Genomic DNA, 26,461 nt, shown 5'->3' with positions numbered 1-26,461 from the left:
TAATGCTAACGTTTGTATTCATTATTTATATTTTGTCTGTTTACATTTTGAAAAAAAAACACTTTTGTACTGTTTATGGAAATAGAAAGAAAGAGAAAGAAATTGCCTGTAAAAATATAATTATTTTATATGTGATCAGAAGTTCATTATTAGGGCCTCATGAGCTCAAAAAACTACATGTAAAAAGTGATGCTAAACAAGAGAATATCTTAATTGATTTGAAAAAAGTAGGAAGTAATACAGACAACCCAACAAATTACCACAACACAACCAAACATCAGTTAGAAATGATAGAAATGACAACCAAATAAACCACAACATATACAACAGGACAACATAACAGGACGACAATAAACAAGAAAAACATTCTGCTTCTTTGACTACAACCCTTCCTTTTTCTATTCTAGTCTCCTTTTAGCCACCTCACTCATCGGAGTGTCACACAAAATGTTCAATCAAAAATGAACAATGGAATAAATTTACAAAGCAATGATGCGATAAAAAAATATGATTTTCTCTCTCCGTCCAAAAAGCCTTCAAAGTGTCCGTGCCACTGATTGTATGCGGCCAACACAACACAGAAAAGCCAGCAATACAAACACACATAGCAAACATCAGTAGTGTCAGATGTTACAGTCACACAGCCAGAGACTATCACTATTGATCATGTGTACGTGGAGGAAGTGGACACATATTTGGCTGGAGCTAACATGTGGAGACAGGCTCCCTGCAGGCGCTGTGATTGAAGGCAAAGAAAGCAATTGGCCTTTCTGGTCATCTGTCTTCCCCTCCGTCCGGCTCCTCCCTTTCCCCCGATCTGCTTTATTGACACGAGTAATGTAGGAAGCCAAAAGAGGCCGCTTGGCTCAGGGTGAAGGCTGCCTTTCTTCATTGGCTAATACCACTGCTGATGCCATTACTTGACATGTGCGTATCTGTGTCTGTGTGTGTGTCTGTGTGTGTGTGTGTGTGTGTGTGTGTGTGCGTGTGTGTGTGCGTGTGTGTGTCTGTGTGTGTGTGTGGGGGAGCAGAGGCGCTGTATGTCACCTGCAAGCTGCAGAATTGCACCGATGCCAACAAGGGCAAACCATTCCCTGGCTACATTGACCCCAATTCTCTGGTGGTGCAAGATGAGTATGTGTTTGTCCAGGTAGGTAATTGTCCAGTTTGCTCAGTGAAAAGCATTAGAGTGGTGTATGAGGCAGAAAGTGTGGGCATTTTATATAAGACATATTTCAAGGTCATTCTAAGAGAGGGGCTATTAGTGTTCACCCTGTTCTGGTGAAAAATGCTTTATCTGTTATTTTATGTGTCTCCAAAAATCTTTTTCACTCAACGGTATCATCACCTTAAGGTGTCGACGGCAGGGCGGCCAATCTACTATGTGTCAGCGAAAAGAGATGTCTTTACACCAATGAAGCTGCCCAAGTACACCCTGCCCAAGGTAAAAAAAAAAAAACAACACCTGATAAAAAGGAAGTGAATAAAACAAAAAAATTACTAAGTTATTGTTTGTAGTAGTACTATAATATATGAGAGGTATTTCAAATTGAGCTTGCAGTGCTGCATTGTCTCAGGAGGTTTCTGCATTCACAGACTCTTTATTTGCTCCTATAGCTCTGATTGGTATTCCGGCTAAAGTCACACCCATTCACGGCTCGCTCACTCTCGTTGTTATTTATGGACAAATCAAGGCCAAAAGTAGCTCTTGCAGTGATTCCAGAATTGTTATTCCGAGCTGCTGGGAGTGCGCGCGGCCTTCCTTGTCACGTCCCCATTGACAATTAAACATGTTTTATTCAATCAAGCCCCGGGCGCCCTGGTTGCTGTCGGCTCACTGCAAGGTGTTACTGGCACAGTGAGAGGTAGATGAAGCACACAAGTGAACAGCATGGCCTCAGCTGCATAATATCTGTCCAATGAGACTGACATAGTGTTAATGAGGAGAGCATCCTCTTTCAAATACCTGAATACAGCAGATCAAGTATCTCTAATTATTTAATATAATTAAAACCAGCAGGAGTGTCAGAAAAAAAGCATCTTAAAACTGGCATGTTTCTATCAGAGACAAAAGAGCACATCTTTTAGATATGAATGAAGCAAATTGAAGCATTTGAATAAATGTCAAGTACTGGTTCATCAGGCACTAATTAGAAAAAAAGAATGCAAAGTAAATTATTTTCCAAAGAGGGTGTACACCTTATATCATAATAAAGAATATACAACAATCAATGAATGATAATGCTGCCACTATCGCAAATATGCATCCTGTTGTTTTTTTTTAATTACAGCAAGAACATTCCTCATTAAAATAGATTTCCTTTCATCAGGATGTTGTGTTATAACAACATGTTTTTATTGATTAGTGACACATTATGAACTTTTAAAGATAAACTTTCTTGTTGCAAAAACTAGGAATGCACACTTTAAGATTTTTGCTGATAATGAAAATGGAAATGAAGTTTTCAAAGTGGAATTCACTACTGCTGTCAGTGTTAACGTGTTTATTGTGATGTGATTAAGGTCCGAAATTAACTCTTTTTGTCTTGAATTAAAAAAAAGTATTACATTTTTGGTCCTTTTCGCGCACTGTAAACCACCACGAACACTATTTCACAGAATAAACATGCTGAAGCTGTCTCCTGCTTTTTACTCATGGTTTCAGAACACACTGGTGTAGCAGAGCAGCAATTATTGAAAGAACACGTCTCAAAGTCAAAAATATCAAAGTAGCCTAGATTTCTTGTCACTGGTGAGAATTGCTAAGAACTTAAAAGATCTTTTGAAATGCAAAATAATGGAATTTGAACCATGGGATTAAAAATATGAATTTGTTAACTTAAAAAAACGTCCTCAGTACATTGATGACAAAACTTAGAATATCTTTTTGATTTTTTTTTTTTTTTGGGGGGGGGGGGGGGGTGCTCTTATTGCAGAGACACGACAGTGGGAATTGGGGAATGAGAGAGTAAGGAATGATATGAGGGAAAGGGGCCACAGGTCAGATTTGTACCCTGCTGGCACGCTTGTAGGCGTACAGCCATATGTACATGGAGCGAGTAAATCAACCACTAGGACACTGGTGCCTTAAAAATCGAAATATTGTCTAATAAGCACTTGTACTCTTGGAAAATAAAAGGTTACATGCAAAACACTTCCATTTTATTTTGAAAGTTGCATACCTTTACAATGATCTGAATAGTCTACTACGTGTGTAACCAGCACAATTCAAAGATTCTTCTATCGTGTTCATTTGGGGTTGATGCTGTGATTTATGTTGTTTTTGCCATGTACAAACATTTATCTTCTCTGACTTATACAGACCTTATTAGAAGAAGACATATTTTCAGTAGACAAGAACGTGAAAGTGAGTTAAGGAAGAGTCACACAGAGCTTGCACATAAAACAACGACGGGATTAAAGGGAATATAAAGCGCTGTGGCAGCATGAGTTATTTTATGTCTGACTGTAGTCCCTTGATGTTACCTCTGTCTCTCTGCCAGGACCTGCATGTGATCAGTACAGATGAAAACCGGGTGGTTGCAGCGGTGCAGGAGTGGAACCAAAACGAAACCTACAACCTGTACGTGTCGGACACAACGGGGGTCTACTACACACTTGCTCTGGAGAATGTGGTCAGCAGCATGGGCCTCGAGGGAAACGTGATGGTTGACCTTTATGAGGTAAATGAATCAATTCCGGAAGTTAAAACATTAACATATTCACTTCAAGCAGCAAACTAAAGACTCTTTCGTCTTTGTATGGTGTACATGAGGTTTACCACCCCCCCTCCCCACACACACACCTTCTTTCAAGTCTGCAGACTTCTTTTAAGCCAAACTCTTTATTTAGAACTGTATGATGCCCCACTTGATGAGTGCCCAGCCAGCAACTTTATTATGAAGGCTGATCAATATTTCAGAGCTTGAAGGCAGAGATGATGGAACATACTTGTTTTGTCATTTTGGAAAGGAACCCAGCTGCGGTAGGCCTACAGTCCTCCGAGCACATTGTGTGAATACGAAGCAGCTTCAAAGTGCTGACATCAACAAAAGGCAGAAGGGGGCGGGGATTGTGCCAGGGATATAGATTTTTTTGGGGAGGGCCGAGATTATTTCTTTCTTTGATGAATAACTGCAGATATTACTGCACAAAATGCACCTAATCCAAAAAGAAAACAGAAGTACGTGTAGAGTTCATGCTGAGCCTCTGGAACTGGGATATCTAATTTCTTTAAGACATACCAGCACCAAAACCTTATCTCTGAATCAAATCATTTAGCTGTTGATGATGCTGCTCATGTCTTTGACGATAGAATCAAATTCACTTCTCTTGATTGGGGTCGCCACCCAAAAACGTAGGATATGCTAAATCTCTCTTCCAAAGGAGATTGAAGTATCTGTCAATTACTAAAGTAGAGTTTCAGTGCCTGATGCGACCGTGGCTGATTCGGTTCAGTATCTCTGAGCTATTCCTATGGGCCTCCAACAGGGAGTCAGATTCATTTACGACACACATTGATTACTCAAAAGTCCCCCCGGGCCTGCGACCATTTACCCACTCAGTGTTTGTTGCTGTATTTGGAATACAGAAGAGGTTAGCTTGTGTTGGTTGCATAGCCTCAGGGCATGTGATCTACTTTGCAGTGTCTAGCATTCTTTTTGTGCAACGTGTCTTTAAGATATGGAAATGCGTGATATCTTTAGGATTGTGGAGCCTGCCTGTATTCATTTTTGTATTCTCTCTTATTTTCCAGGTAGCGGGGATAAAGGGGATGTTCCTCGCCAACAGAAAGACGGACAACCAAGTGAAGACACACATCACCTACAACAGAGGCAGAGACTGGAGGTTACTGCAGGCCCCGAGCAAAGACCTGAGAGGCAACAGTGTTCACTGCGTGCTGGTGAGCGTCTGGGTATCTGGGAGTGTGCCGGGCATCGTACGTGTTTGTATATTTGTGTGTGTGTGCCTCCATCAAGAGAGAGAGGCCCTGACAGGAGTTGACTGATCCCAGCAGCAACGAGAGGCTGCGCTCAAAAAGAGCAACGCCCGTCAAAGCTGAGTGCTCTGAGGCTGCTGAGCTGAAAGGTCAGCCATTTTGATTCAGTCCAATAAGCCGACCTCCCATTTAAGAAACACAGAGAGAAAGAGGTGTCAGACAGAGAAGCAGACTGTTTGTTCCCCCCCATCTTTCTTTCCTCCTGAAAGCTCCTTAAAGTTCGGTGCTTCTCACAGTCGAGTTGTGTTTGCACTCGGAGGCCACAGTTGAGACGAGTAAAGCAAAGACTCCAAAAGTACATTTCTCTTCAACCAGAACAAAAGAGTTCTGCCCAAAGGACAGCCTTTATCTTCATGAATTCTAACTGTAATTCATTTCTCTTTAAAAGTGGAAAGCTTAAGACTTTTACATCCTAAAAGTTGTTCTTAAAGCTGAAGTCATTATATTTCCTTATGTGCGGTGAAAAAAACAGCGACAACATGTGGCTGTCAACTTCCAATGGCCTCCCTTTATTGGGTCTTTATGTTATATTTTTTTGATGATGATGTGATGAGGCTTGAAACGTGGTGGCAATGGACGGATGGTAGGGTAAAGCTGAGCTCTGGTGCTAATCATTGTTTGTGTGATAATGTGATTCAACGTACGTTTGAAAAAAAGTCATTCTAACTAGAGCATATTTTTCTGGTTAAATGATACATTCCTTCATACTCTGCTCATGTGTGAACACATCTCAAAAACTAAAATTCTGACAGAGTTCAAACATCAAGTGGAGTGTTAAGAAATAGTTTGCTCACGTTACTACTTGCGAATTAATTTGGTTTAATGTATTTGATGTAATATCTACTTAAACCTGTTCTTTTTCTTAATGCTAATTGGACAGTAATTACAGAACGTCTTTGCAGACTTCCCCACCTGTGGACAGAGCTGGGGTTAAAACTCTATATCTTCTGAACAGAAGGTTCATATGAAACTTAATATGTTATAATTATGGAAAACTTGTCACTTTATCTCTGAGCCACTGCTGTCCGTTCATCTCTATTTTTGACGCAATTTTATCATCTTCATCAAGCAGAATTATTTCCTGACTTTCTGTGTCCTCTTAACTTTGATTGTACAGATGCTATAATGTGGGTGTACCATTTGACAACAATTCAAAAGATGACATACGAATAAACAGAAATAATAATGAATGCACTGATAGACCATTTCTATTGGTTTCACTGCAGAAACAAACAGATGTGCTGAAGCTCAGTTTTGTTGAACGTCGTCTTCAAAAGTGAAAGTAAGCGGACTATGATGACAGTGTAGACTCCATGGTTTTAATTACTGTTACATCCTCTTTAGTGCTTTATCTAAGAGGCGCATTAGCACACTTTCCCTTAATGTGACTTTCTGTAAAAAGTAATCACCATAGTTTTTGATAAACCAATTAGCAATTCTGCGGCATGCTTCGCCTTCTTTCCGTATTATACAGTCATTTGTCAGGAAATGTCAGAGTTTTAATAAACCTCCAAACAGCCCGTCACAACATGGCCTGCACCACTGGCATTTTGCTGGCTCGTAATGAGAATTGTGTCGGTAAAGGTTAACCCAATCAAAATTAATGGTGAGGCCGGCCAATGGGGATATGCTGTTTGGGATCAAACTCAGTGGGGAGGTTGCACCCAAGTCACTCCAACAGACGCTCCATACACAAGTGTCTTTTGAACGGTTTTTTTTTAACTGACACTGTTGGCTTTGCTCCATCGTTCTGATAATTGACTTTTTGATTTCTTTTTTCACAGCCATACTGCTCATTACATCTTCATCTCCACGTGTCTGCAAATCCCTACACATCTGGAAACATAGCCAGCAGGGAGTCATCGCCGGGAATCATTGTCACATCAGGTGGGTGAGATAAAATCTCTGCTGAGTGGCATGTTGTTTACTCATTGTATTCTCTCTTGAAGCGCAGAGAGGTTTTCTTTTGAGAAGACAGCCTTTTGATACATGTTTTCAAATGTTTTCTAATGTATTCATTTTGACAATTGTTTTTTTTTTTTTAAACTCAATGAATGTTAGCACATTTTCAAGTTGGAATCAGTCATTCTTTATTGGCATTCAAAATCCAGAAGGTCATTTACAATTCTACAATTCACTTAGCAGACGCTTTTATCCAAAGCGACGTACATCAGAGAGTAAGTACAACACAAGCAAGGATCTATAAAAAAGGGAACAATGTCAGTATTGTTTTGGTTGCTTTCTTCCAACTTTGGGCAATTCAATTCAATTTTGTTTTTCCAACGAGGAGAGACGAACACCATAGACGTCAGTAAGACAAACAAAGCCAACCGAAACAAAAAAAGAAAAATAAATCTGCCTCTTACGCATGCCTGCATATTTGTGCATTGAGGTATCCAACATGGCACTGCAGCTCTCAATGTTCCTTTATTCAACTCCATTCAGCTGTTTGCAGATATTTGCCTGATACCTTTGTTTGTCCCTGTGTTACCTCACCTTTGAATAGAGGCAGATTACACAACACAGGCCAGAACACCAAATATAAAATACAATTCTCAAGGTTCAGCCCTCAGAGCACCATTGTTCGTATGAATCTTGGGGCGGGGGGGAGGGGGAGCACTGGGTCTCATTGACTCAGTGGGGGAAAAGGAAAGAAATAGAGGAATATGAGTTCAGCAGCCCCCAGGTGTATTCACACCTCAGTGATATTTACTCCCCCATGAACCTGCACTGTCAATAACACATCGGCACACGCCCCGGGTGCCTGGAGAAGGCCAAGTTTACGCTTAACGTGTTGGTGTCTGGACCTTCTGTGAAACATTGTGAATCAAACAAGTTTCATGGAACAATCGACTGATTTGGTTCGATCTCTGTAGTCATTTTGCCGACAAAACAGCCTAAACAAACAGACAGGGAATGTAGGGTCGTTTTGTAGTTATCTAGTGAAAAAAAGAAAAGCTCATAACTATCACTTTTCATGCCAATCATGGTTTAACTTCTCATTTGAAAATGTATTTTCTTTATATTCTGGGTTTATTTCCTTCACTTATCAAGTCTGGTTGTGTAAATACTTTAAAAAAAACAATTCTGAGATCAGGTTTCACCAACTGGACTCATTGTGGTTATGAGCTGACATTCACTGTTTATAAAAAAAATAGATGATGCAACTGTGATATCATCTATTTGTTAGTGGTCTTTCTTCCTAAGGTTTTGAGTTTGGCATTTCTACGGTGCCCTGTGTTTGCTGTTTTGGAGCTTTAAATTACAGTATTTGGACACGCGGGTAGATTGGCATTGCTTCACTGCTGTCCTGGTTGACTGTTTGCAATGGAAGTGACTTATTTATGCACGATAGTATACTCTGCTTTATTGTTTTTTAACATGTGTTATCACTCTAAATCAAAGAAGAACTGAAAGTAGAAGTGGAGACCATGAAGATTTTAAGAAAAGGATTACTGAGATTTCGAGATTAAGATAAACTCAGTTAATTATAGATGGAGAAGTAGGGGGCATTTTCTGGTATTCTTATTTATTCTTATATACCTTTAGATTTCTTTTTACAATAAATCGAGTCTCCCCCTGCTGGACTTTGAAAGAATGCAGGTTTAAGGCACCTTCACCTTGGCTTCACTTATAAAACCTCTTCTATGTAGTCTATGGCACACAAAGACACCAGTAGATATGATGGACAAAGACTCACAACACTATGGCTCCAAAAGATAGACTTATTTATTTGATATACGCATTAAAGGCTTTATATGCAATTTTTTGATCCAGCAGATGTCGCCCTTGAGCACTCGCATGAAACCAAAACAACTCGCGGTGCATTGTTGTGTTAGCATGCTAATGCTAGTGATCTTTACTGTGCTCGTATCTTCACACTGCATGTAAATTTACCTGAAATGAGCGTGATCTAGAAACACAGTTAATCAGTGAGTACAGTATGTTATTCTTCTTTTCTCTAGTCCCTCAATTAAACAACTTTTATACACGAGGGGAGGAGTCAGCCGGCCATCCGGGCGATATAAACAAACTGAAGATAGGACTCTGAAAACTCTGAAAACATCACAGACAGTGGGACTCGGGTGTTACACCCATTGTAGACAGTCATGACTCACAGAGTTATTTTCAGAGGATATACTTGATTTATATTACATTTAAGTGTGAAAAATCACATTAAGCCTTAAAGAGGAGAAAATGGAGAAATGTTCTGCCAACAGGACATGAAGAATATTTTTGACTCATAGTTGGGCAGAATAGACAAAAACGATTTGTGCAGACATTTCAAGAACACAACGTATTGAGCCTGACCAGGCTCTTCATTAGGTGCTGTATCATATCTTGTGATTTTTTTTTTTACGACTCAGCACCTAAATAAGTGTGTTTGCTGATTTTTTCTGGACACAAAGAAACCATCCAAAATGATTTGGAGATGTTAAGATAGTTATGAGGTGTGATTTTGGAGGTTAAATGTCTCATTTAAAGTGTTGATCCTGTTACAGATATTGCTATCTCACCAAATATGAGCTGAGACAGATTCCAATTCTTTTGTTTAAAATGATTGTGTTTGACAAATTATGTATGGCCTCTCCAACGGTGCACAGAATAAGAAGGCAGAGAATATATAAAACTGTATTACTATTGCAATGATAGCAAAGACTACAGGAGTTTAAGTTGGGAAGGTTAAACAGAGCAATGTAACCACAAAGATGATAAGAGAAACAGAGAACATACATGATGTGCTTTTATCAAGACACTTTATGTTCTGCCAAATGTAAGAAGGACATATTTTGTAACTTTAATGTGATTTAGCGATTACTAAAGGGATGATAGCAAATCATTAGCTCTTCTGACACTAAAGCAAAACCAGGAAAAAAAACATTTTCACTATCTCCCTAGCTCAGAATGTTCTGTTCTGTTACTCTCCATAGCCAGTACTAAATCTGCTGAAACCTCCTTATGCTAATAATTCAAATGAGTCCAGCTCTGAAAAACGCGTCTTGGCAATCAGTGAAGGTGGGATACTCCAGGGGATGAGAGTCAATGTCACTCCTTTTTTTAAAAGTCGGTTGGAAGAGACGACAAGCAGAGTGCTGAAATGCAGAGCAGTACTCAGCCGACTTTAGACTTTGAAATGAAAGTTAGTGTGAAACCGATGTTCAGTGACATTTTGATTGCCACTAGATATACTGTATGTGTCTGGTGTAGACAGTCAGGGAGAAAGATGTAGAAACACTGGAGAAACAGTCAGTCAGAGCTGCATACGGTTTGAAGATGTTTACTACTATCTGGTCTGTAAAATAATCAATTATGAAAAATCCCCAAGTAGAAAAAGCTATACCAGTTTAAATATAGACGACAGTTCAAATGTTTCTGTCACTTTTTCTTGCTGTCACATCCTTTCTTTTTTCTTAAGACACATTTTGTAACTGTACAAGGGCTGTGTTCCTACAGCATGCAGCTTACTGTGTGTATATCAACTGTTGGGGTCAGAAAGTGAAACGATCAACTCTGATGAACAACATCCACTTTTCTTAAGATGTTGAAGATGGCGGGCTGTTCAAACAAAAGAGCTTCACTTTGCATAAGTGCACTGCTGAAGCCATGGGGAAAGATAGCGTTAATACATGAACAGCTGATCAGATTGAGAGTACGGCATGCTCAGGACGACATAAGTTGTCCGGTTAAAAAAACTTAGCAGCAACAGGAAAGGTTGTCTGACGGCAGGTTGAAGTGATGAATTTTCAAATATTCTTATACACTGATATTAGCTGATGGTGAGTAAAATGGTTGTTATTCTTTGAAGTTACATTTTTTGGTGGCTAAAATACCTTTGCTGGGGGCACTGGGGGTGCTGGTGGCATGGTGGTTGGTGTGCACGCACCAGTCTGAAGTCCTACTAGCGGGCGGCCCGGGTTCAAGTCCAACCTGTGGCTCCTTTCACGCATCTCATTCCCTACTTTCTCTTTTTCTCCTGATTTCTGACTCTATCCACTGTCCTATCTCTAGAATCAATGCACAAAAGCCCCCCCCCCCCCCCCAAAAAAAAAAGAAAAATCTGAAATGTCTTTGTTTTCTACCTCGTATACAGGGGTACATAGCTTTGCTGCCATGTCAGTAATTCTCTACAGTAGACACTGACATTAAGAAGATCATACAACCGCCCCTAAAAATCTAGAAAGTCCAAGTGTATGCTAAGGTATAGCTGATCACAGCTGCAAGGGGATAATATTTAAATTTTCTGCTGTTACACTTTAAAATCAGAGATTACAAAACTCATTGTTTTTTCATGAGGTTTTACAAAAGGGGAAAATCATGCCTCTAAAACACAAACAGCATGTAACAGCGTGGAATTACTCGTTACATTAAATAAATGACATCCTTCTCCACTACATCAGGAAAGCCCTGTTAAATACTGTCAGAAGTGATGTCATAATAATCTGGAGTTTATTGGATAATTCCAGAGTGTGCGTGAGAGTCACACGGCACAGTAACAGCAGCTCTTGTGGAGAACTGTAATTATAGCCCCAGTCTGCAGCCGCAGGCTGGAGCCCCCCTGCTGAATCCCCACTGCCAATATGAAGGCTCTTTATAAAAACTGGGAATTTGTTTGATCTTGGACTGCATTATGCAGTTACCCAGCTCAAGCACTCACTGTGGTTTGTCCTTTTTTTTATTCTGTTCTGTAAAAACGCCCGCCTTCCCTCCAGGCTCCATCGGCTCCGAGCTAAGCACCAGCAATGTCAGTGTGTTCATCACATCGGACGCTGGAAACACGTGGAGACAGGTGAGGACATGTTTCATTACAATCAAGTAATATTGAATTCTTCTCTTCTTTTGGGAACATTTTAAGATGAAACTAAAATGTTTCTGCAGCTATTTTTTGAATTATGATAAAAAAGAGAGTTGGACATTTGCCATGACAACGATGCACTGACACTTCACAGCCAATGATGCATAAACGTTCTCACTTTTCAACAAGCCCATTGACAGTTATTATATTATTAGTATTAAAGTATTAATATTATGTTATATTATTAATAACCTTATATTATTATAATATCATATATTTAAATTCTCCCCACTTAACAACAGCCAAACCTCAGAACATAACGATGTTCGAGGTTTGGAGTGCTACAAAAAAAAATGTAGGAGTGTAACAGCTGTCAATGTTAGCCCATTAGCTGCTTTATTTAAAGGCTAAATATAAAACACCCATTGAAAAAGACTCATGTAGCAGACCTCTAAATGTTTGCAGTATTTTGATTTTTTTTAAATTATATTTTTGACTAAAATGAGAAAAAAAAAGAACCACAGATGTAAATTCAGTTGACATTCATTAGTTACACGAGTACATAACCATTACTATCCAGCACAGCAGCTGTGCCATTAAGTGTACTTTCCCCATGGTTTATTTTGTTCTCTTTTCACCCATAAGAGAGACATTCGTTCTTTGTCCTCATTATTATTTTGCTCGTTGTGGGTGAGCACGTTTTACTTGAGTGCATCATATTAAAAAGGTGTTTCCAAATATTCTGCCCCTCTCATGTTTTGTCAACAAGTTAGACAAATAATAGTAATACCTCTGTATACACCAATGCAAGCTGTCGCCTTGATTTTAAATATAGATGTGTCCATGATTTATATCAGGCAGTATGCATATTGTAGGTTTTTTGTGAATTTATTTTTTAGTGTCAATTAGCACTTCTTTGGCTGAGATCAGCTTTCTGCAAATATTCACACATGTACCGACTGCAGTAAATATCATATAATGAATGTGATTCATAACGTTGCACCTGATAATCAATATTCCTAAGGATGAGCCAATCATACCCACATGCCATATGGAGCACTATGAACTGACTGCCCTGCCACTTAAAATATCCACCTCCACTTCCTCCCCCTCCACCTCCTCCTCCTCTTCCTCGCCCTCCCTCTCTCTGGTTTTGTCATAAAGGCTTTTTATCCTCATACACTAAGCAACATGTTTCAGGTTGATAATCAAATGAAATCTTGGCAGTGATTTGATTCAGTGCATACAGTGCTGGTGGGTTTGCGCCCTTACTTCACTACCTCATGTTTTTAATTTATGAGGCTTGTTCCTAATTCAACACAGCAATAAAAAAATATTGTACAGAAGCTGATGTAGCATGTTCTGACTGTGATGTATACTTTATGTGTGTGTGTCTGCGTGTGTGTGTGTGTGTGTGTGTGTGTGTGTGTGTGTGTGTGTGTGTGTGTGTGTGTGTGGTGTATTATTACTTCACTTTCTTTAATGATTCAGCGTGGGTGTGAGCAGACATGTGTTGGACATGCACACGGCTAATAAGCCACTGCTAATATGCCCTCTTTCTTTTTTTCTTTTTTTCCTGTGTCCCTGTAGATCTTCAACGAGGAGTACGCAGTACTGTATCTCGACAAAGGAGGAGCCTTAGTTGCCATAAGACACACTCCGCTACCCATCCGACACCTGTGGTGAGTCATTATGACAGAGACGCAGCATTTGTCACAGCATGACTAATTCTCTCAGAGGAAGCTCCAGGTCCAGTAAGTCAAACAAAGGCAAATTAGTTTGTCTTCAGACAGGGGGATGATACAATTCTGGCTCGACAAAAAAAACCACCAGCCATGGTGGAGAAGTCTGCTGCTTTGACAATTGTCATTCAATTTCCCCTCTCCGTTGTTTGAAGCCATAATGAGTCTGGCTCTGCTGATCAGTGTTCAGTGAGCAGAGCGCCTCAGCCCTGCACGGAATGAAAAATGCAGACGTTATACACCTCTCAGGGTCGTTAGCTTGTGCACACATTCGAGGTTGTGAGCATTGCTTCCTTTTTGTGTTGCCAGGTTGAGCTTTGACGAAGGGCGGCAGTGGAGCAAATACAGCTTCACCAACAGTCCTCTGTTCGTGGACGGGGTGCTGGGAGAGCCCGGCGAGGAGACGCTCATCATGACGTGAGTGATTTGTCAACATGGAAATCTATCATTCACACTGAAAAATCAAAGAAATAGCCCGTGTGTTTGTGTGTGTGTGTGTGTTTCTGCTCTCCTCTGTGGCAACCCAAACTTTTATGCCTTTATATCTGAGCCTGCTTGATTCAGCATTCCTGACTGCCTGACTGTTTTCTTTTTCATGAATAAAAAAAGATTTCTCACAAGGTCTACTGCACATCAAAACCGGCTGTCTTCAGATTATGATCACAGGAGATCAATGCCTTGGCAGCCAGCGACAGCGTGACTGTCCATTTGAAGAACATGAAGGAAACATGCTCAAAATGATCAAAAATATGCCTGAGAAAACAGACAAGAAACTTTGTTTTAAAAAGTTTTAACTGCATTAAAAATTGGGAAAGAGCAGTGTGTGCGATCCGGCTCGTCCTCAGAAAGCAGATTTATGACGATTCCTTTTGTGCACTTTCCCCATTTATCATTAGAATGGCCCAGAGCTTGGTGCCTGCATATGGTATGACACGGCCCTGCTCCCTTATTGCAGCAGAGATTTTAGGACTTGGGGATGTGTTAGCAAAGGGTTTCCACAGCCATTACATCAATGTTTCATGACATCTGCCACAAATGACAGACTGACAGTCAACTCAGTAGTCAGCTCTACGGGAGAGTGAAAGGGCACAGCTGGAGAGACAGAGAGGGAGAGAGAGGAGAGGAAAGTGCACAGCGATAGTAACAAAGAAGAAACGAGAGTGGGAAAGGGAAAGGGGCAGTGGACAGACAACACCGGCAGGTTTGCACTGAAATAAGTTCTCCAGCATGGAGCCTCTCAGCTAGCAGATGTATACCATTTGTTTTCATAAGACCATCATGCATTGTTTTCTTATCAATTTGTATTCATTCTTACAGTAAGTGCCTGTCATGGTCGAGTGCCCCCAGAGCTAATTGACAGATTGATTGTGATAAATATGTTGTGGTATGAATGGTGAGTGGGTCACTGCAGAAAACACATCCACTCAATTTAGCTGGAGATGGAATATTTATCTGGTTAGTCTTATAACCTTGGATTCTACTTTGTTTTGATCATTGAAAAAAATTTGGATATTCATTATGATTAAGAGTTTCAAAAGCAACACATATAAGTCCAAACTTGCCAGTCAATAAAACAACATCAAAAGAAAGATTTCTAGATTCTGTGATTTACTATAACATTCTTGTGATTATTAGATTTCTATTGGTAAAGGTGTATGAGGCGGTGATAATGTACCAAGGTCTTCTGTTATTCAACGGTTTCTATCACTCTAAAACTCTTCTGAACTCTTTGTCTTCTGATGTTTTCTGTCAATAAATCATATGACCAAGCCTGTATAAGCCACCTGTTTGAACTAGCTGGGCAGTATAGTCACTGTAGCACTTTCATCACATCTGATTTTTAGTTAGCTACCTACGCTACTGTTAGCTAACACAAGATGCAGCCTGTCAAAGGGTTCTAGTTAGGAACATTAAAGCCTACACAAAATTGACTACCTAAATACTGTTTTTGAAATCTTTGTTGGCTGATATACGTACATAGGCCTACCTAGAGATATCAAATCACTTTGATCCCACAAAGCTTCTGGAAAACGTTTCCTTAATGGCTCTACTTAGCATGTGCACCGGCTTGACCTTAGCATGTGCACTGCTATGCACCAAACTTTGTTCATGACAACATGACTTAATTTACATGAGTTTGATTTAGAAGAATGTGAGGAATAACAATACTTGTTAGCACAGCTATATACTATCATACTAGCATGTATTCAGGATCACCTACGTAGGAACTACAGAGATTATTATGATAATGATTAAAGCACCTGTACACCTATAGTGCTGCAGTGATGAGGTGAAAGTATAATTAAGGGTTAAGGGTTGGTTTTCTTTGATGGTTTTGGTCTCCTTGTGGAATATCTGAAACAGATTACCACTTTCCCAATGTTTGGAATATGTGTAATGATAATTCCAATCTCTGTTCTCATCCTCCTTTCTTTAGGATTATTTCTCCTTTGTATTGTTTTCTTTGTGTTGACGTTGTTCTTAGTTAAGTGTCTTTGAGTATTCAGAAAAACCCTGTATAATTCTAATGTATTATTATTATTTTTATTATTATTAGTAATTACCTGCAGTATGTGTCTAACGAGAAGCATCTTTTGCGTCTCTTTCCAGGATATTTGGTCACGTCAGTCATCGGTCAGAGTGGCAGCTGGTGAAAATAGACTTCAGGTCCATCTTCAACAGGAGGTGTACAGAGGCTGATTATCAGACATGGCACCTGCACGACGAGGTACAAACATTGATATTTTGAAGTAAAAATACTAAATGGAAAGTAAACATATCTTTATAACTAACTAATCTAGAAATGTGAATACCCATAATAACTTTGTACGTAGGAATTCCCCTAAAGAGAATTCAGTAAACATGTCAAACATACTGTATAACATACTCAGTAGTGATTGTTAATGCAGCCTTTGCTTTTACTATACACATACTGTATTTCAACTATAGACATAACAAAAAGTTGTGTGCTTGTTGTGGTCACCAGGTTTGTATTTGTTGGTTTACCTGGGGACACTAAAGAGAACACAGCATTTTAGCATCCAAATAAGATTGTAGAGAGTAAACATGGTGCTCAAGGTAACACAAAGGGGCTGATATCAGGTTCAGCCCATTTATCTTATGTCAGCACTCTCAGCTTATTGACACGCCCTCATTCTGCTGCATAAACAAAAAAACCCAAAGAGGATTAAAGGTTGACTGCTGGAGCTATTTCTTCCAAAATAAGTTTTCAGTCTTCCGTCATTAAAAGTCAACCAATCTGAAGTTTGACGAGCTTGTAATCTTTTCTACAATGCCTCCCAAGGTTCAATAACAGAGTTAAGCTTGAGCAGGGCCGCTTGGCAAAACTGAAGGCTGTCATCATTAGAGTAATGTGTGATCAGTGGCTGACCAGCTTTGCTTTTAGCCTGGCTGTGGAGGAAGTGGACTGAAGCGGGACGTCTCTCGGTACCCAGAGCACTTATGCAGATTCTCTGCAGATTGCTGCGGATGCTCCAAGTGCTCCGTGAATCCAACCCTAGCCCTCCCCCCTTTCCCCTGCATACATTAAACCTCCCTGAAAACCCCTCAACCTGTCCAGGCCTGAAGCCGAGCCAGGGACTTCGTAAGCGCCTTTAGTCATGGCCACATTCTGTTATTGGTTTGGACAACCATATGCTCTGAGCAGACTGATGATCAAAACATATAGCATGGAAGATGACAAAAGTCCAAGCCAATTACAGGGATAGCCTGCCTAATTGCAGACGGCCATGGGTCCAAGTTTACTGTGGAAATAAGCTGAACACCACCTCAAAATAGAGGGCAGTGTTTGTGTTTAAGGACCACTGGGGAAGTTAAGGACAATTTCCGGCGCTTTGAATCTGTTTTTGGAACAGCCAGATTTTAAAGTATCTCACTAGTGACACCTAATGCACAAAGACAGAAAGTTCTGGTAATAAAAAAAAACAGCAGTAGTTCTATGGGAGGATGCAGTGACACAGACTGGTGTTATCCTCTCATCTTTTTTTTTTTTGTACTCCAACTGATTGTAGATCTACTTCCCACACATAGATACATGTCTAAAAATGGCTTGGTTGCTGGGAGCTTTTCAAACTGCAGTTCCTACTTATTCATTCCTCTCAATATCTCAACAACAAATGGAAAAAAAACCTTTAAAAAAAGAACTCAAGCAGCACATTCTCAGGTCTGACACTTGTGACGGAGGAACAGTTGTTTAGTTTAGCACACCACACAGCACAAATCCCTAAAAAAAAAATAAAAAAAATGCTGAACAGGAATGCACAACAAGCCGAAGTAAGGCAGCGGTGCTTTTCACACACCCAGAGATGTACTTATGCTTGGTTGCATCGTGTAAATTATTTATGGTGGCAAGTTACAAAAGCGGCTCATTTTTTAAAAACTCTCTCCGTGTGATTTTCCTCTTGGTTCTCTGTTGAAATCAACCTTGCAGGGAGAACCGTGCCTCATGGGAGTGAAAAGAATTTACCGGAAACTGAAGCCCCCTTCCAGGTGCGTTATGGGAAAGACGTACTCTGTGTCGATGACGTCTGGCCCCTGTGACTGCACAGAAGCTGACTTTGAATGGTGAGCATTATTTTTTCTTATTTGACCTTTTTTTACCTTCCTTTATTCAATCCCACTTGCATTCCATCTGTTAGGTTGTTCAATGAAGAGTCAGCTGACTAAGTACTAAGATAGTCAATGAATACAACTATGCAACTAAGCACATGAAAATGGTTGTATAATTCATTTGCTTTCTCTCCAGAATACTGGCTTTAAGAATTGTTCTCGTGCCATGGCCTGATACATAGCACTGAATATGTGGTGTTTGAACAATTTTTCTTATGTTTAGTCAGGGATGGCTGAGACCATGCTATTACTGCAGGTCTCTATCCTTGTAAAGGGGTCAGGTCCATAAACACTGTGTCAAAATGGCTTTGTAAGTATGTATCCTCAAAAGTTTAAGGCCCAAAGAAATTAAGAAAACAAACTCTGTAAGTCCATTTTGGTTTTAATCTGTCATTTAAGACCCACAAAGGCCTCATGTCAAAATCATCAGGGTTGAATACTTTGAATATACTCTATAATACAAAAGCCTGGTGCATGGAGTTGTTTAATATGTGGAGTGCTGGCAATGTAGGAAGGCTCTAATGAAAATAACTGTAGTTGCATCTTGGTAAATGCTTGATCCAGGGATTTTGAATCTTGACCTTAAGTAAGACTAATATTTAGAATGCCTCATCCCCAGTGGCTTTCATTTTGACTGTTCTTTTATAATATGTCATGTGTGAGCTCTCAAGACTTTAACATCAATGCAAAATGACTTCCCCAGACCTTCGCCTTTAAATGAGCTGCTGCAGCCAAAATTTTGTATTGAATTTTACAATAAAAGATTGAACAAGTCCCCCCTCCACATGGGCAGTAATTCAACATAATGTTGGTTTCCCAGTGTAGTTTGAGAATAAGGATACCCAAATCTAAATCTTTTAGCATGCACTTTAAAATGTGGTTAAGTTGTGTTTGAAGTTTACCTTGATCATAGAGCATGTCATTCAACTTTAGGACTTACCCTGCATAGATTTTCAATTTATTTTGGACGTATGTATTATTCTTTAGTAACTTTCTAAAACAGCTGGGCAAAGAACTTAAAAAAAGAAAATGCTTCCTTAGTGCTTTTTGGCCGTTGATGAATGGCACTTGGTCCCAAATGAAATAATCTCTTTTGTATTTCTGGACAAACTGAAAACTTTGCATACACTGATTGTTGTACACTCTTTGTGTCAAATTTTCCACAGCCAACAAGTGTAACAATGGGCTGAACAAATATTCGCTATCTATTTGCAGACTGTGTTATCCTGTGTCCCCTTTCAGCACCAAATGTGAGCAGTTTAAGAATGTAGACCAGTAAAGACACCTAAATAGAAAGAAAACACGTCTGCAACTTCCCTACACTTTCAGGAAATTTCCATTGGCAACCACTGTGAATACTTCACAGTGGTTGTTTAAGACCTATATTTGGAGGATTGTGTAATTAGACAAAAGTGTAAAATTACGAGGGGGAAATTAAGCTTTTCAAAAGTTAGATAAGATTATGTGGAAAAAAACGTGACATTGATGAATGGATTGGAGAACAGCTTCCACAATGGATTTAAGTGTAAACCAAGATATTTTTCCAAGTATTCTGCACTCAGTGTCAGACTTATATGTGCAAATGCATTTTCCTATATTCCAGGGTTTAAGGGGACTGAGTTCAAGTGAGGGATTAGAGATAAGAGATCAAACGTCATGGTTAACATCCCACAGATTATAATTGTAGAGCAGCCCTGGCAGATTCTCACGGAGGCTGCTGCTGATAAATGGAAACCAGTCAGCTGCTTAAACATGTACCTACAGTGTGTGTGTGTGTGTGTGTGTGTGCATACGTGCATTTATGAATCTGACTTAGAGGGGACCTTGATGTAATTTTACATCCACCAAAAGGGGACTAACAAGCCAACAGTGGACATTTTGAAAAACCCCTGTTAGTCATGATTTCATCTATTCAATCAAACTAAAATGATTTATTAAAAACCTCCTTTGTTTCATTTTTAACTTTGACCCAAAGAGGACCAGAAGGAGTTTGAGTGTTTCATTGTGTGTTGTGCAAGAGAGTGTGAAAACTCATTACAAGATGTTCAATTGATTTCCCATGAACGTGTGCCATTTTTCACTGCTTAAAGGTCAAATTATTCAGAGAAATAAATGATAATGTTCACAGTGCTTTTCACAGCTGCTGTTTGATATTCTTTGAACAGCTGCAACTACAAAAGGAGTTTTCCCACATTCTTCCATACTGCTTTCTTTGAATTATCAGCATTATTAGTGTTCCTTGTTTCTTCTTTTTTTACTTTGGTCCCAGATCTGCAGGTCTCTTGAGTGAGGCCGCTCTTGGAATAAGCACCATCAAAACCATAAATCACCAAGCCTAATAGCTTTCATTAACAATCGCAACACTTTTTGCATCTGCGTGCATGTAGCTCTAATTGGGGCAATTTGTCCCTATCATTTTGGGGATGCGGCGCTGCTCTGCCTTTTAATTTGTAGGACAAACAACTTCTGGGATGTGTTTAAGAAGCGCCAAAGAGGCTCAGATCCATTGCTGTAGCTACTGTGAAGTCAATGTAAAAAGAAACATTCCGTTTCTGCAGGCTGTTTCTGCAACTCTGTGTCAGAATTCCAATGTCCAATAAGTGTAAAATACATGGCATTCAATCTATTTTCAACATGGAACATAATTTAATCTTCTGATCAACTCGTATAAAGGTAATCTTAGGCATTAAGAAGAACTTGTCAAAGTCTTGGTATAGTCTGTTTCTTGTTTGAAAAGTCCAACATGAGGCTCAGAAATTTTGGAATCTGTCTTGTCAGTGATTTATCTGTGGTCCCTGATTGGACGGTTTCTTTTTTCTCTGCTAATAATCTTTACAGTGATTACGGCTATGAGAGGCGGACAAATGGCAAATGCACCCCGGCCTTTTGGTTCCATCCATCAACAATGTCCAGGAGTTGCACCACAGGGATGACTTTCCTTAACAGCACTGGGTAAGTACAGGATGAGAGCTGACCAGAATATGAAAATACATCCACTATAGAGACATGTAGGTACTGGGTAAAATGAACTATACACTAAAGTTGAAATGGCTCAATTGTTTTGTTGTTGTTTTTCCAGTGGCAGAAAAAAAAGTGGGCTTTATCATAGAGAATGTATTAAAAAAAACATATTTCCTTATCAAAGCTTATCTTGTCCATGTTTCGGCCATATGTGCCTTTTGAAACTTCAGGTTTGGGTTGCAAACACACAATAGAATCAGAATCGAACATTGCACACCTGGCAAAGGTGTAATTGTTAAATAAGTAAGTAATACCAAAAAGTCTTACAGTTTAGCTTCCAACATTTTCAGAATAACTCTGGCACATGTCAGACAAGCGAATGAAAATGAATTCTTTCTTCTCCTGCATATGGAGTCAGTCAAACATTAAGTAAATGCTGTTTGTGTTTTTCCTCCCTCCCAGATATAGGAAAGTAGTCTCTAATAACTGTACAGCTGGAGTCAGTTTGGAGTACACAGCCAGGAGGCAGCAGTGTCCAATCCAAGCGCCTAAAGGTCTCCACCTGGTCACCAGTGAGGGCACGCTGTCGGCCACACTGGGCACCAATGTCACCTTCCTTGTTTTTCTGGAGGAGGTAAGCTGATTTTCTGTACTTCTCAAAAAATCTTTTAAACTGTCAAACCAACTCAATATTTTTATATACTGAATGTAAACAAGGGAAGTAGGGTGTGAATCTTTTTGTATTTTTTTTTATTTAAAATGATGTAGTGTTAGTTCACACTTTAAGATTGGAGGATTTGTCCTGCGATTCAACTGAATGTGTCATAATTTAGGAGAAGCACTCTGTCACTCTCTTTGTCTTATGTTACGTGAAATAAAGTTGTTTTACTTTGATGAAATGAAGAATATGGAATTGCAGATGGCTAAGGTTGGCAGATGTGCCTTCTACTTTAAAATACAACTTCTGACTGTACAAAAAAATGAGCTGAGCATTTGCATCGCTTCTTTAATGTATTAGAAGCAGGCAGGTATTAAAATAAAAATACAAATGTGAAATATATTATATTCTGAGATAAAAAAATAAATAAATCGGGACATTATACACTTAAAGCTTGAATAAAGTCAATAATGATCAATCACAAGAGCTACATGTGATTTTAGCTTTATGTGTAAAAAGAAAGTCGGGATTGACCATTTCAATGGAGAGTAAATGGACTAAATGGTAAATGGACTTGAGCTTGTATAGCGATTTTCTACCAATGACTCTACCAACTGAGCCACAGCCGCCCCGAAAGGACGCTAACACATTAAAAACAATAATTTATGTAAACATGAACAATCCAACAATTCACTTACAGTAAAGATGATAACTCCCCCTGTAACTGTAGTTTTTTGACAGTAGAGCAGGTTATATGCTTTATGGGGTGGCTGCCTGACCTGACGGCACCACTGCGACCTGCCCGTCAGGATAGAGGCCAGAAATTAATATTCACATCAATGTAAGCCAAAATTCTAAATTGAAGGTTTTTTAAACAGCAGTCCACAATCCTATTAGTCACGACATACTGACAACATCCACTTCCTTCAGGGTAAGAATATCATAAGTTACCTGAAACCTGAGGGAGTCTTTGATAAACAGCCAAACTAGCAATTCCCTGAAACTCTTTTTTTTTTTATGCAGGGTGACGGCGCGAGGACAAGTATCACTCTGGACTTTGGGGACGGCCATGCTTTGACCTACTCCAATGTAAGCTCCATTGAGGACGGGATCAAACACATCTACAAAGCCGTGGGGATCTACCGGGTTACAGCCACCGGGGAGAACAGCCTGGGCTCAGAGACGGCTATGCTCTACCTGCATGTGACATGTGAGACATTCCAGAGTTTTGAAACACCTGTGTGTAAAAATGTGTTCTTTATTGTATCGTCTTAGTCTTTCCTTCTTGCTTTTTCGCCTTAAATTTGCTTTCCACTTTTTATCACATTCATTGGAATTGCTGCTGTCAGCCCCGTACACTGTGTACCACATTCTGTGTTTTATCTCTGCAAAAGAACATGCTCCTTTTCCAGAACCAAACAAACAAGTGAGATAGAACAAATCCCAATGCACTCCCACTCAAGTCGGCGTATGCTTCACAGACGCTCCGCCCACAGAAGCCCTCATATGTAACCGGGGCTGACCACCCCAAGTGTATTCAGCGAGTGACAGATGTATTGGAACTGACTTATTGATCAGGGAGCAGATGCCCCCACCGATCTGTCAATCCTATGTGCCAGCCAGACAAATAGAGCAACTGCAGGCTCAGGAGTGCCACGGATGAAAAATAACACACAGATGGCAGCCAACAGTCCCAGGTCAGGATGAAAATCCTGAACAAAGACGTGCCTACCCCCCCTAGCCCAAGTCTTTCCCAGTACCTTCTCACAACTTTTTTGTTTTAATTCAAAACAATAAAGATGTTGTTTTTCTATTTCTATTTTTTTTTTCTGGGCGCATGCTGTGCACTGCATTAGATTCACTCTGTGATGTATATGTGTGTCTGAGTAGGTCAGCTGGAGTATATCCATCTCTCAGCTCCCTTTGTGGCTGTGAGGAATAAGGAAGTGAACCTCACTGCAGTTCTGTGGCCCAGCCAAGTGGGAACGGTCACCTACATCTGGTGGATCGGAAATAACACAGAGGTACTGTACACTCCAGACTTTTCCCTCTTCTTTCTGAACTTTTACCTCTTCTCTGCAATTAAGTAGGTTGCTGACTCTTCTGCTCTGAAAAGGGAGAATCATTATTCCATTTAGCTATTTCTGTGTATCCAGGTTGCAAAAAAAAATTGCAGCCTTGTTAATCAGCGCAGATGAAAAATGCAGAGCATGCTGATGTATGTGAGACACAAGGCAGGTTAATTACTGTTAGCCAGTGATGTGAATCGTCATTTATTCTTACTGCAATAGCTAACACCTGAAGCTGCCAGGCAGCCCCGCTTATGTCCTACAGAGTTGAAAATACCATCCTTGTATCTAAGCAGACTGGTTTTTGCACACAGATTTGACACTTCTGTTGCCAATTCAGTGCTGTAACAGTGAAAGCGGAAATACATTATTCTAAGGGAGGTGAGTGACACGTTGTCACAGTCACTTAGAATCAGAAGACGCTTTCTTTGTAAATAAAGAACAGCACTTAAGCTGTAAGACTGGGAAAAAAAGCAAACCAATTAACATATTTAAGCAAATAAGCGTTTCCAGAAATCGTGCAAACAGTGACCCGAAAACTTTAAAACATCACCTCATTACGTCTTTACACCGCTAAGGATACATGGGAATATATTTTGGGGGAATTTCAGGGTACTTATCTTTAATATGTCCACTTTAAAAGGAAAACTGCATTTTAAAAAATACCACTAGAATCTGATAAGATGTTTATAGCTAGCACGGGCTGATGATTTTGAGACACTGGACCGACGTCCATCTCTGTGGACCAAACAGATTTAGATGCTCTGAACACTGAAAGCCCCGAATATAGCAACGCTGCACTCTTACTATCTGTCTTCATGATTGTGTAAATGTGTTTGTTCAGCACCATCAAAGGCCTTCTCCACAAGGACAGCCTCTTATGTCAAGCTGTAATAAACCGTGGCTGTATTAGCATCTCACTGCTATTTGAGGACCAAATGGAGACGTGAGTCATGACAGGAAGGGGCTGCCAGTGTCACCACAAGGAACTCTCTCTGGGCCCTTACGCTGTATGAAGCACAGTACAGATTTTTGCAAACGCTCTCAGTGTGTGTGTGTGTGTGTGTGTGTGTGTGTGTGTGTGTGTGTGTATGTGTGTGTGTGTGTGTGTGTGTGTGTGTGTGTGTGTGTGTGTGTGTGTGTGTGTGTGTGTGTGTGTATGTGTGTGTGTGTGTGTGTGTGTGTGTGTGTGTGTGTGTGTGTGTGTGTGTGTGTGTGTGTGCCAGCAGGCTGACACTTCTGTAGTGTAAATAACAGCAGTGTGAGACCAGCCGTTGATAAGAGTCTCTCACTGGAACCCCCCAGACTCTCATGCTCTCTATCTCTATCCCCCCTCATCCATACCCTCTCTCTATCTTTCTCTCTATCTCGTCCCCAGCAGCCTCTAATCACCCTGGAGGGAAGCGTGGCATGCACATTCTCCCGGGAAGGCATCAGTACAGTCACGGTGCAGGTGTCCGCTGGGAATACTATTCTGCAGGACAGAAAAACCATCGCTGTCCACGGTGAGCTGTCTAACTCTTGGTACTCCATCTCCACCGGGGATCTGTAGCTGTGTAGACACACCAAGCAAGAAGTATCATAACATTTGACATAGTAACTCTAATACTGATTGATTAGTATTGATTTTAATCAATACCAAGGGAGAAATTAGCTTGAGTTTACAACTTGGATCTCGAGTGTTATATTATTTTTTTTGCAAAAATTACCCATTTTCTGTCAAGTGAGCTCATAGAAAAAAATGTTGCTCGTGAATAGATAATAAATACTGCATCACCCGTCGACCAGTAATACAACTTAATGTATTATGTCTGAAATACAATATAACTGTGCTGTAGCTATCGTCTTGTATCCTACCATATTGTATCGGATCTATCTATGGTATGGTATTTTCTTCTTTTCTTCTATCGTACCCTATCATATCCTATTGTAACATATGCTATAGTATTGTATACTCTCCAAGGTACCATATCAGTAGAACTGTATGGTATGGTTGGATTATATCGTATTGTAAGGTGATTTATTCTATCATAAATCTAGTATCGTATGAACATGTGACTCTGGTCAGACAATGCGATTGCTTAAAAAAAGTCAAAAATTACAAGCAGAAAGGACAAAAGACTGGACATGTTTTTGGAAAGATTCACCAAACCAGTTAAACGGGAAAGAGAATCCTACCAGAAAAAAATCTGTCCACAGACGCTTTGACACAACAACCACTAATAACACTTCTTTGTACAGCTTTGACCTATTGCATGCTTTATTTTTACATACACATAATATAACATTGTCTCTATTAATAATAATAAAAATAAACTTTAGGGCTCTTCACATTGATTCCTACATTAAAAAGCCACTGCAGCCCCACATAACCAGCAGGTCTCTGGCGTCCTCTGATCACAGTTTGCTGCCTGTTACTCGCTTCAGGCTCAAAACTTAAGGAGACTTGTGCTTTTGAAACTATTGCTCCTAAACTTTGGAACTCTCTCCCTTTGGGCTTAAGATCTGTGGATCGTGTGGTAAACTTCGAAGAGCAGCTGAGGGACTACCTGTGCAGCTTTACCTTCCTTTAGTATTTATTTATGCTTTGTTTTATTTCTGTAATTTCAA

The 26,461-nt window shown here is 39.9% G+C and overlaps 1 protein-coding gene across 5 annotated transcripts in view; it reads left to right on the top strand.

Moving 5' to 3' along the window:
* Positions 1 to 26,461, top strand: part of LOC132982121 (VPS10 domain-containing receptor SorCS1) — a 164,414-nt gene that overhangs the window by 123,697 nt on the left and 14,256 nt on the right. For 4 of the 5 annotated variants that reach the window (XR_009674675.1, XR_009674677.1, XR_009674678.1 and 1 more), the window contains exons 7-21: positions 1,032 to 1,150; positions 1,355 to 1,444; positions 3,504 to 3,683; positions 4,757 to 4,903; positions 6,784 to 6,886; positions 11,710 to 11,786; positions 13,383 to 13,474; positions 13,844 to 13,951; positions 16,145 to 16,262; positions 17,985 to 18,118; positions 21,002 to 21,115; positions 21,587 to 21,758; positions 22,806 to 22,992; positions 23,673 to 23,806; positions 25,230 to 25,356. Coding sequence is in view for 2 of the 5 variants with exons in the window: in XM_061048407.1 (XP_060904390.1) it covers positions 1,032 to 1,150; positions 1,355 to 1,444; positions 3,504 to 3,683; positions 4,757 to 4,903; positions 6,784 to 6,886; positions 11,710 to 11,786; positions 13,383 to 13,474; positions 13,844 to 13,951; positions 16,145 to 16,262; positions 17,985 to 18,118; positions 21,002 to 21,115; positions 21,587 to 21,758; positions 22,806 to 22,992; positions 23,673 to 23,806; positions 25,230 to 25,356 (1,902 nt within the window). In the remaining 3 variants the exon portion in view is untranslated. The remainder of the gene's footprint in view (positions 1 to 1,031; positions 1,151 to 1,354; positions 1,445 to 3,503; positions 3,684 to 4,756; positions 4,904 to 6,783; positions 6,887 to 11,709; positions 11,787 to 13,382; positions 13,475 to 13,843; positions 13,952 to 16,144; positions 16,263 to 17,984; positions 18,119 to 21,001; positions 21,116 to 21,586; positions 21,759 to 22,805; positions 22,993 to 23,672; positions 23,807 to 25,229; positions 25,357 to 26,461) is intronic. The other variant, XM_061048418.1, reaches the window with a different exon arrangement.

The sequence above is a fragment of the Labrus mixtus genome, chromosome 2, assembly GCF_963584025.1.
Source record: "Labrus mixtus chromosome 2, fLabMix1.1, whole genome shotgun sequence".
Taxonomy (NCBI): domain Eukaryota; kingdom Metazoa; phylum Chordata; class Actinopteri; order Labriformes; family Labridae; genus Labrus; species Labrus mixtus.
Note: the sequence above shows the minus strand (reverse complement) of the source record. Positions and strands in the feature narration are given on the sequence as shown.